Consider the following 12,119-nt stretch of genomic DNA (forward strand, 5'->3'; position numbering starts at 1 on the left):
ATAAATATTACTTTTAGTCTATCTTTCAAGAGACATGTGGGAGGTTATTTCATAATTAGAAAAACTCACCCTCAACTAAAAGCCCATCACAACAAGTGCCTCAGCTGTTTTCAAACTGAATTCCTCCCTGCTTTCTCAGCGTAATGCACATCATATTATATGGGAATTAGAGCCAAGTAATGATTATTTCAATCATTTATTAATACATCAATTATTTTCTCCATTCAAAAATCATTTGGTTTATAGATTGTCAGGAACAAAAGTGAAAAATGTTAGTCACATTGTCCCGGAGGTCAACAAACACTCAAAAACTAAAAGATATTCAGTTCATAACTTGACATTAGACAGATGCAAAACAGAAAATCCTTCCAATTAAGAAGCTGGGACAAAGTAATATTCAACATCAAATGAGATTAGTCGATTATCCAAATAATTTTCTCTCTAATTTCTACATTGTCTCTAGAGGGAATACCAGGCCAAAAAAAGAGAATTGTCTTCAATTTTAGTGGCAATAGTGCTGGAGATATGCTAAAACCAATGTGAGTTACCCAAGAAGCCTTTGGGAGCTGGTTTTGTGAAACACTGGCAGAACAACCACTTTTTCAATGAAGAAGAACAACTAGTTCTCCTTGGGATTTAAAAAAAAAAAAGAAAGATACTCAGTAAAACCTGGGCAACACAAGAGAAAGCTCGGACGCAGGGGGCCGTCACCGCTGCATCATCTGATGATTTTAATGTGGTGCCAACTAACGGATTTATAACTACACTTTCCCTCAAAAAGGCTTCTGAGAGTTTGCCTTGAAAATAATCTTCTTTGATATTATGCCATTGTCAGAGAATGGGAGAGTAAAAAAGACTGAGTCTGAGCTGAAGTTTCTTTAATCCACTAACCGTCCTCTACCTACTCCTTAAAAAGCACACAGCAATGACATCAGAGAGAGGCTGAGGTACGCATGCAGCCTTGAGGTCGTCAGCTACATTCCACCCTTATGATAAGTTAACTGGCATTAAGCATCAGATGAATTTTGTGGTTACATACTGGATGAGAGATCTGTTGAAATGTCGGACCGAGCCAAACAAACAGCCCTCTTAGAAAGGCTTCTGCAGAGCGTGCAAGCTCTTTCTCAGAGTCTCAGTAAAGGCCATAAACAGAGGGACTTCTATGATAGCTCCATCTGGACGACAGACGTACGGTACGAGGGCTGAGCTTTCTACAGGGAGCCATGAGAGAACAAGCCTTAATACACTTCCTCTGACCTACAAGGCTGCATTCACTGCATGCTCAGTTTCAAATTGCTACTCGGGCATCTCTGATAACAGTTCATTAGCTCCTTTGGAATATAAACCCAGATAGATCTAAACTGACAGGGATGTAGGAAAGACATTACGGGTGGGAAAAATAATCGATTCTTAGATGCATCACGATTCTCTCTAGAATGATTCGATGCTCGATTCTGATAAGTTTCAAATGTGTTGATTTTTATTTAAAAGTTACTGTCTCCATACAAGTACAAATCAGAAAACAGAGTGACGATGGACAACAACAAGAGTGCAGAAAAAAAACACAAAAATGGCCAAAAGGAGAACTAACACACACACACACACACACACACACACACACACACACACACACACACACACACACACACCTGTAGTTGAGAAAATACTCCTCAAACTTCCAATAATGGAGCTATATAAGCTCGGTAAGCTGTATATAGCCTGGGGGGAGGGTGAAGCTGAAAAACTTGCTTGCCAAAAATCCTATTGGATGTCCTTAAAAGCTGAATGTTCACACTTGAAACAGAAAATCAGACATCCTGCAGGAGATCGGATGAGGGGAGAGATGGCAAGAGGTGAAGGGTCAAAGCGAGAGCAGTTGCATAGAAATGATCAGTAATGACAATTGTGTAGGAAGGTCTCACAATACTGTTGCTATTTAAACTGCTTTTTTTCCCCTTTCATTTTTAAATTAATCAAAGAGATTTTTGGGCTTTTACATTTCTGTGAATTTTACTGCAATGTGTAACAGATTTATACCTTAAAGCATGTTTAGATGATGAGGAAACAAAAGAAATCACTGATTGTGATTGGCTGACAATCACTTGCAATATTGTTGTTACACTGGAGATATAACATTGTAAATATTGCAGACTGTCTTATGTTAACATTATTGGATTTCATCTCTTTTTTCAGTCACCTCATAAAAAGAGCTTATGCAACAACTCACATTATATCATTCAGATTCAAATATCTGTCCATTTGAGAAGAGCAACTTTTATAGTTGAGAGGGTGAGAACAGCAGTTATCTATAGAATTATAACAGTTAATGATGTGAAATGAGAGCGTCCGCTGAATGCTTCAGCAGAGCATCATTTTTCCCCATCTGTGCATTAAGACATCATAAAACTAAAACTCTGCTGTGGTTTTACAGCCTCTGGGGACTTCAGGTTCCGCATTGACAGAAAAAGGTTGTCATTTACTTTTTTTGTCAGTTTCTCTTTGTTTGTCTCAAAGCATTTCTCCTTTAAGGGTCTGCTTCCTCTGACCTCTGAGAGTAAGCCGCCTCATGTCCACATTCCTGAGCCAGCGAAAGTGTCTGGTCCAGTCCGGCAAAACATGACACGCTACAACTACATACCAAAATAGCACAGCGAGGGGAAACGCTAACTCATACTGAAGCTTAACAAGTCACTATATCTGCAGCACAAACCACAGCCCAACATATATGCTGCCAAGGCTTTTCACACTGGAAAGCTTTGGAGTAAAACGAGGATGATGGTTGTCAGTTTTTCAGAAGATCTCAACCAACTCACCAAGCATCTTTTACACTAAATGACCAAAAGCTTTTAACTGGCAAAACACTTGGAAAAATGCCCGAAACATGAGCTCTGGTTGGGTTCAAAGACAGCATGGCACTTCACTTATCTGAAGGTCAGCTCCACTGACTGATAACTTACTGCTGTCTCACACTGTGAAGGTGACACAAAGCTGGAGTGTTTTCTGTATTCAGGATGTGAAGGTATGGGAGAGACACACAAGAAAAAGAGACATGACTCATCGACACTGCAAAGGCACGGTTATTACTTTCATGCCAATAAAACATGGTGAAATGAAGTGAACAGAAAGAGAGTGAGCTGAGATGAATGTTTATTCATGCAATTGTCTCCAAACAGCAATTAAGAAGCTCTTCTCCCCACAGAGCAGCTGGTTTTTCCTTGGCCAGTGGGAGGACGCAGACGCTGAACAGCTTTTGATGGTTTTATTGCTGCAGATTAACGGATTATGTTCTCGCTGAAAGTTTAGACGTCCTCTGGGCTGCAAAGGGAGGCGGCACGGTGATGTTAAGAGAGATTTCAACAGTAAATGAGATGATTTGGACAGCACCATCATCCTCCAGTATCACTCCTCTGTAATTATGTAGATAGATGATCATATCAATATAATATTTTGAGTAATCCTATTCACTTCTTTTCTGAGAGTTAGATGAGAGGATTGATGCCACGATCTTCTCGTCTAACTTTTGGCTATAATAATAATTTTAGTTATTGCGATACAACATCTTTTGTGTATCAAACATAAAAGTTAGCTATAAAATAATAAATGCATTTAGTATGTACTGTATGTAAATCCAGAATGCAGTTCTCCCACACTACACATTGCCTATTTTGCTGTGAATGGCTAAGGCCAATCCTAAATCCAGGACAAATGCATCCATGGTCAAACCGCACACACCAGCCTATCCACTACGCTCTGCTACTGCTAGTCGACTTCCTCCTCCCTCACTATGAAGGGGCCAGGCTACTGCTCTTCTGGTGGAACACACTCCCCATTGACATCAGGACAACAGAAACTCTACACATCTTCCATCGCAGACTGAAGACTTTTTTTCTGTTCAGAACGTACCTTTGCCCATAAATTAAGAAAGTAAATGTAAGTCATTCTCTTATTGTCTCTAAATAGTATAGAGAACTTTGTTCATCCCCATAGGGAAATTCAGATGTCAAGCAGCTCCAAGAAGCAGCTCCAAGAAGCAAAAAGTACTCGGATGATTCTTGGAACTTTTGCGTCCTGTAATTTTGCGTACCCACATGGTTGAATGTGGGTCAAACTAAATGAATGTAATGCGATGTGTCTCTTGAGGATTTCCATTTATACTTATAATCCACAGTTCGGAATACTGTCTCTTCTCTGGAGTGGTAGTCAGTGGAAAGGTATAGTGCAGCAAGGGAGCACTGGCACACAGAGAGAACAAAAAAAAACGGATTTATACTACAGCCAAGTGCAAGATCTTTTTTTACATCACTATAGCGCATATCTTTGACGGTTGTAGTTATTTTAAAAAACAGTTTTGCATGCAAAACATAGCAACAACGTATAAAATAGAATGCACTGGTAAAGAGTTTAAACCAGAGCTCTTCAACAGGGGGTCCGGGCCACTAGGGGGTCCTCAGAGTTACTGCAGGGGAACCACCAGAAAATTGTTAATTATTGAAAGTCTTTTCAAAAATTAAAATGTCTTAACATGAATCTAAATATCAGCCTATTTGTGAAAAAAACACAATGATGATAGGCTCACTAGCCTATAAGCAAGGAAATCATTAAGGTAGCCATACACAGATACAGTTAATCGTAAGGATTGACCATGCCACATTCATTTTTAACATTAAAACATGATTTATAGAATCATGCCAACAAATATTTTAATAGCTTAGTATTTTATGCACTAAAAAGGTACGTATAAAGGTTTTAGGTTACCCACACATTGTAGGCTCAGTTTATTATGAAACTTAATTGTATACAGTATGTAGTAGGGGGTTCCTGTTCCGTCTCTCTCTCAGTTAAGGGGTCCGTGGCCTAAAAAAGGTTGAAGACCCCTGGTTTAAACAAATCCAACAGTATATGGAGCAATGGAGCAACTGACAGGGGGATGATACGATGAAAGAGACACCATACAACAACAGCAAGAGGAGGAGAGCGTGTAAACACCATCTGCACATCATGACAGGCTGACACCTCTACTGTGTGAATCAGATCTCCCAGTTAGCAGTATCCATAGATACTGAGGGGAGGATAAACATTATGGGGACGTGATGAAGATGCATTTTGTTCAGAGGCAAATAAATGTTTGAAGTAGGGATGGGCGGATTGATCCCCAGAATATCAATCATACAGATCCTGATGTTGTATTCTTGGATATCAAACGGAGCCAAAGAGTATAAAAATCTCTCTCAGTTTTATGATTTAATTTTCCATTCAAAACTGCCATACTGTATTGTTAGTTCTGTTATTTCTTAACATTTGGAAAATGTCCTTGTTTTTTTTAGCCAAATAACAAATCGATATTCAGACAAAGTCATACATTATTAACAAATACTCTAGCCCAAGCTGGCATTTAAGCAGCTTTTTGCTGATGGAAGGTACAGGCATTGATAACAGCATCATCTGATGCTATGTATCATTTGGGAGGAGATCAAAAACTAAACTTGAGTTAATCGCCCATCCCTGCCATGCAGAGCCACTACACAGAGACAACGTGGGTTTGTACCTCTCTCGGTGTAGCGGGAACATTTTACAGCTCACAGAACTTCTCTGCAGCAGAACAAGAGGAAAGAGAATACAAGTTACACAGTGAAAATAATTACCTGTGGAGCTTATCAGGCATTATTTAGTGATACCCCAGTGAAGTAGCTGCTGATACCAAATGCTAATCCAATAATGACATTTTTCTACACAGTGCAGCTACACCTCATACCTCTAGTGGACTGAGGTTGGAAACTGTAACTCTATTCAGATCGAACGTGCTTAGCAATTGAACAATCCATAAAGAGAACAGAACCTGGATCACAGCTATGTTTTGACCGATTTCATTAACAAAATAAACTACACAAATATCGTAAATAGCTCTTATAAATAATGGGTGGACAAGGCTGTCTCAGTCCAGAGGCTTCTCAATCTGACCAAGAAATGCTGCTTTTTATGCACAAATTTGGAGGACACCTCCGGCGAATCATTCGCTGCCCAAAGCATCCCTTATTCAAAAGCACAGTGTTCAGTCCGTGCATCCGATGGTCTGGAATTGGTCTGGAATTCAGAATATATGACGTGGTTAACAGGTATTTGCGTTCATGTGGTCATCAGTTTCTGATATCAAATTTGAGTGGATGAATGGAAAACCTGCTGCAGGTTGTAAATAATGGAAGCCGTCAGTAGCCTGTCTGTTACAGAAAAATATTAGATCTCCATTAAATCAAGACTCTCTCCATCAAATTACATATTCTGTTTGTACAAAGACCTTAATGGGCCAACATGGTTAGTAGTAGTAAGTACTTTAAGACATGTATGCAGCATGAGAGCACCTGCGCACCCAACACTCATTTTGTTTATGGACCTGAAGTGCCTGTTAATCAAGACCCTTCTCCTCCTGGTGCTCACTTCTTTTAAGAGGGTAGAGCACCTGCATGCTGTCTCCGTCTGTCAAGAGTTGTGCAGGTTCCTGTCTGAGTGTGCATCATCGCCCTGCGACTACATCCAGAATATCCTCCAGAGGTCCTTCATGACTTTCATGTGATTGAACTTGGCGTCTAGTCACCACAGAGGGATAATGCAGAGTTGATGTCTAGTCCAAACTCTGACAGTAAAAGCATCAAACACAAGCCATCAGAGTTTGTGTTGAGGCTACTGTCAAAGGCTCAGCATTCCCACTGGATTACAGACGTTATACAGCCGACAGAGCCAGTCTGACTGAGATGTGCTGATACCACCCATCCCCATACATGTGGAATAAATATCTGGGTACAATAGATTGGGGCTGGAAGGTTAACATATTGATGTTTGAGTGACGTTTAGAGGTTGCTTAGAGACCCACTGACAGTTGTGTGCTCAGGCGCTTAAAAGCTGTGTGAAGTCAACTCACAGATAATTTGTCTTAAAAGTACTTTAGCCTCTGTACCCAAACAGAGATATTTCCCAATAACCAGTAACACTGTCGCCAATTACTAATGTGTTGAAGTGGAACAATTAAACTCTAAATAAATGTTATATTTACCATTTTGTTGGTTAGTTGAGTAAAACATCCAGGTGGTAAACTTGGAAATTTGACTTTACAAGTTGTTGAAGATCACCTGAACGCACCATTAGTTTCCATGTGTCTCATTTGAGGAGGAGACGCAGGTTCAGCCTGGTCTTAAAGGGCATTCGAAGGACACACCATGTTTTTTTTGAGGGATCCAGCGACTGATTTGGGATGCAGCCGTTTCAATTTAGGCAACAAACAGGTGAGCATCAACATTATCCTTCATCAGTGCAGTTTTACAGGTCTGAAGAATTTGGAAATCCCAATTACAGCACTTTAATTTTTGAACACCTCCATACAGAGTTCAATTTGTTAGTAATAGACCATAAGACTATGATAAGACAGCATTTTGTAAGCAATTTATGCATTAAAACCTGTCTCCATCTGATAGCGACGTGTACATTAATACATGTAAAACTGGCCTGCAATGTTTCTTTTCACCGTCACTCTGAAAAGAAAAAATATATATAATTTAAACCCCATTAAAGACAACAGAGTACTGTGAGGGTGCTCTAATACTGTTAATACTACTCATGCAGTCACTCAACTAAAGTGTCACTAAACCAGTTAGAGGAGGCTGACAGCATGGACTCTGGTAACGTGAAGAGGGTTCAGGTGTGTCTGAACCAAGCTGAAGGCCTGCATGTATAATTCAACACACAAACTCTACACACACACACACACACACACACACACCTAGCTACTGAGACTGAGCACAGCTTGACACCACGAGTTTCCCAAAGCAAACCCATCCAGGACCCCCTGCACAGCAATCGACCTGGAAGTTGTCCAGTTGAAGAGTGTGTGTGTGTGTGTGTGTGTGTGTGTGTGTGTGTGTGTGTGTGTGTGTGTATAGAGGAATAGAGGAATAGAGAACAGGAAATTACAGTAACTCTGTTAACTGCAGGATGCATGAGTAATCTGTCCGTTTTTATCATATGGCCATAAAAGAAATTGCCAACATTTTAAACAAGCTGTCGGTGTATCAGCCAGTATTGAAATTATAAAAACATGTAAATTTGACCTTTTTACGGTCACACGTGTCATTACGGTGTAAACGGACAATAAACTGGGTCGAGCTCTACGGTTCACAAATAAATAATTCCTCTCTCGGTAATGTCTATCAGAATGTAAACAAAGAAAATAAGCAGTGACACATTATGTCAATATCCAAACACAATCCTAGAAAATTCCCACAAGTGACCACAAAGTTCACTCTTAAAGCATTTCGCCATTTGAACAAATCGTTTCCAAACAGCGAGACTGTGCAAACTGTACATTTCAGACACAAATGTCTAACTTACCCCATGCTCCGAGAATCTGGATGTTGTTTGGGTAACTGATTCCACTCACCACTCCACTTTTTGTCCTTTTCTCCTCGGTTTGCAAACTGATTCGCTTCTTCCCCAAAATCCTGGGGAAAAAACACAAATCACTTCCGACTCCAGATTTCTCCCGTTACCCCTCCAACAGTACTCCTCTCTTCTCAAATCAGCTGTTGTACTCCAGCCTGTCTGCCTTCCTTTGTCCGCAGCTTTCCACGGCGAATAACCACAGATATATCGTCCCTGTGCGTAATTACGCACCGTGAATCGTTTGGCTCAGTTCTGCGGGCCAGACAGACGGAGGTATGTCGATAAAAGTCGGGCACCAGAGTGCTTTTGGCTCAAACCTCATCCAGGACTTGTGCTGTGCTCCCCTCCCGCCTCTGTGCTAAATCACACTGGTATCCCATTCAACTCTCTCGGTGAGACCGAGGAGCCTCTTAAGCGCCATCTGATGGTCATAATGCAAACTAAAAACCCGCCCCTCTTCCCTCCACCTCATCCCCACCTACATGTCATAATGTAAAATACTACATGTAGAAATAGTCTGCAGACAGTCTTAAAAGCCCTAAAAGTGCATATTTATGAGATGCAGCGTAAAAAAAAATGGAAGTATCTGAAATTACTGGTGGAAGAACAGAAGCCAATTGGCTGTTTACAAAAAAAGATTTAGCAAATAATCAGTCAGATGTACAATCATGCACCCCTGACTGTGTTGATCTCACGTTAATCTCCATACTAAGCTGTTCATAAAGAGCTATACATATGGTAATCCTATCAAATTCCTACATGAATATTATGCATTGGTATAATGATTTCTTTTATTAGGCAGTGGAGCACATGACATGGCCTTGTTCATCTCTCTAAAAATCACAATATGAACGATAGCAAAGATATTTCTTTAAACATAACTGAAAACCTGCACAAATATGACCCTTTAAATATCACACAGAACATCTAACCAAATCAAAAAACAGAAAAATATGCTCACAATAAGTAATATATATTGAAGGCGCTCATGAGAATATAATATGATTGTTCCAGTGATTTTTCAGTATAGTTCATAAAATGCTTTGCATATTAATGCATAAGATCAACAAACTGGTTTTAAATTGCCTTGTCTCATTTCACCGATCAAATGTATAAGGTTTATTAAAACAAAACATGTTTTTTTGACTTGATCTGACAAACATCAAATACAAATTAACACACATGCACATATGCAATTATGAACATTTTAGATATTGTATGGAAGATAGCAATTTACCCCAGACATAAAATATAGAATAAAGTGCAATTTTTGAAATGTAAAACTTTTATGGAGCTGCTAATTGGCAAAAAAAGACAAGAAACTTGGCAGACATTTCACCCATTTACTTTTTCATATTATGGTTTCAAAACTTTCTTCATAAAACGGTTGAAAATCACATGACTTAGTTTGAAGTCAACTCTGTTTCAAAATAAACCAATTATTTGCATGAATACAGGGTGAAAATGGGAGAGTGGAGCATTCAATTTAGTGGAAGAGTGATGGGAGCAGCTCCTGTGCATTAATCGTGCTGCTCAGTGGCCTGTTACAGTGATGCAGCTGACTGCTGCTTTGTGCTGCAGGGAACATCAGATGTCCGCCTCACATGAAAACAACCCTCATGCTCATTTAAAGAGATACTTCTCAGCTGGTCCAAGGCAGTTTGCAGCACAGCTGGACGGTCTGGGCAGAATGGAGCTGAACCTCCAGCCCTCTGCCTTTAACACAAAGAGTATTAATACCTCTGGCAGCCCCAGTGTGCACACACAGATGGGTCTTCTTGGAGAAGATTTTTCTCCTTTTCCAAGTCAAGCAGCGACTGAATCAAACTCATAGTGTCTTCACGCTCACTGTGGCAGACCTATTTGTGGCAAACAAAGCATCAGCACCAGAAATAAAGTCTAGACAGAGATCATCATCATAAAATCATAAATGATTAACATTTTTAAAGGAGCTGTTTTACAAAAGAATTAATCTCATTGGCTGGACTTTAATTTTAAAAAGGTGAAAAAGCTTGTGAGTGCAATCCTTTTGAATGTCAGACCAACGCATACAAATCAACTTCATAAAAATCAGAAGGTCCTTTAAGCCTAATTATTTCATGTCAGTCAGAGGAACTAGTCAGTGTGGTCAGCAGGAAAGCACAGGCTGCCAGTAAAGACTGATTAAGGCAGCCACCAGTTGCTGAATAAAAATCACTTATATGTTTGGGCTTTTACAAGGTAAAATTAGGGTCATAGTAAAAAAGGAATACTCACACTGAAATGATGTTCGGATTAGAAATAAATATTATTTGTATATCTGTGATTGATCAGTGGTCATTTATCAAGTGGGAAAATAGACCATAACATGAACAACCTGACACCTGATTCCTCTGTCTCATGGAGAAAGTAGGTTTTTATTGATCTGAAACTCTGTCTTACTTCATCATCAAGATCTGAGTGGTGAGACTGTCAGAAAAGGAAGGAAATATCTATCAAATGACTGAGAGGTTTATGGGTCTCTTTGAATAAACGGAAAAGAAGAATTGCTTTTCCTCCCACGTGTTTCTATATTTTCTGTATCATAACAATCACAAATAACAACAATTAATTTTGTCCACTGACCAAAAGACACTAGCCAAAGGCCAGGAGCAGATAGAACAGGTGCATGCAGCACTGAAGGGCAGGAAAAGATGAACCAGATCAGATCTAGAGAACTGTGGAGGTGTATATGTGACCCATTAGATTATATAACACTATACAAGGCTGGATTACTAACTGCATGGACAAAGCTGGCAAATGCGCTATCCCACTGAGTGAATGGTTTGTGTTCATTTGAATAATTGCACATTTGTTTGTGAATATGCACCACTAAATTACAATATTGAAATGAATAGGGGCCCACAGATCATGTAATCTTGAGCCCCAAAAACTGTTAATTATAGATAGTGCTTACATGGTGCATATTCCTATATTCCGCTGATCAGCCTATGTATGTGTGGAATACATACACAATGCACAACAAGATGATGGTGGGGTTTTCGGTAGGGGACAATAGCTCATTTATGCCGCAAGGCTCCCAAGTGAAGGGTCAACTATAGATAAAAGATGTAGGGTGAGGAGGTATTGTACTTAACTTCCATTTTCTGCTACTTTATACTACTACATTTCAGAGGGAAATTTTGTACTCCACTACATTTATTTAGTAACTTTATGTACTGGTTACTTTGTAGATTTAGATTAGTAATACAAAATATAATAATTGACATTCACAAGCAACCTGACAGTATACTGTATATTTAGTTTTTTTTTTTTTTTTTTAAAACACCTTTACCACCTGCAACATTAAAAAGTGATGTAATAATTATAATTCAATAATAATTATAATTCAATAAAATAATAAAACTTATTTTGAAATGGGCACAAAGTAAAGCACAAAATAAAGTTTGAATGCGGGAATATTTCTTCCACCAGCGGACAAGACAGGCCTACAACCATGGATGTAGGCTATTAAGAGAACAACTACAGCTACTATCAACTTTCAGTATGTGACCGTATTAAAATACTAACCGCGGTTAAAAGTATGGGGGGGGGGAGCTCATTGGTTTATGATAAAGGTGGGTCAGCCTATCAAAATATGTGACCAACATTTTAAATTTCTCCAGGGCCAAGAAATACTTTACATTTGCATTTGACCAGCAGATGGCAGCAAC

The 12,119-nt window shown here is 39.4% G+C and overlaps 1 protein-coding gene across 1 annotated transcript in view; it reads right to left on the bottom strand.

The window, feature by feature from the left end:
• LOC144523943 (homer protein homolog 3-like) overlaps positions 1-8,899 on the bottom strand; it is a 42,583-nt gene extending 33,684 nt beyond the window's left edge. Inside the window, 3 exon segments of the mRNA XM_078259914.1 lie at positions 8,377-8,453; positions 8,455-8,507; positions 8,659-8,899. Of these exon segments, the coding sequence (XP_078116040.1) occupies positions 8,377-8,453; positions 8,455-8,507; positions 8,659-8,899 (371 nt within the window).
• Between the last annotated feature and the right edge of the window lie 3,220 nt (positions 8,900-12,119).

This window comes from Sander vitreus, chromosome 9 (assembly GCF_031162955.1).
Source record: "Sander vitreus isolate 19-12246 chromosome 9, sanVit1, whole genome shotgun sequence".
Taxonomy (NCBI): domain Eukaryota; kingdom Metazoa; phylum Chordata; class Actinopteri; order Perciformes; family Percidae; genus Sander; species Sander vitreus.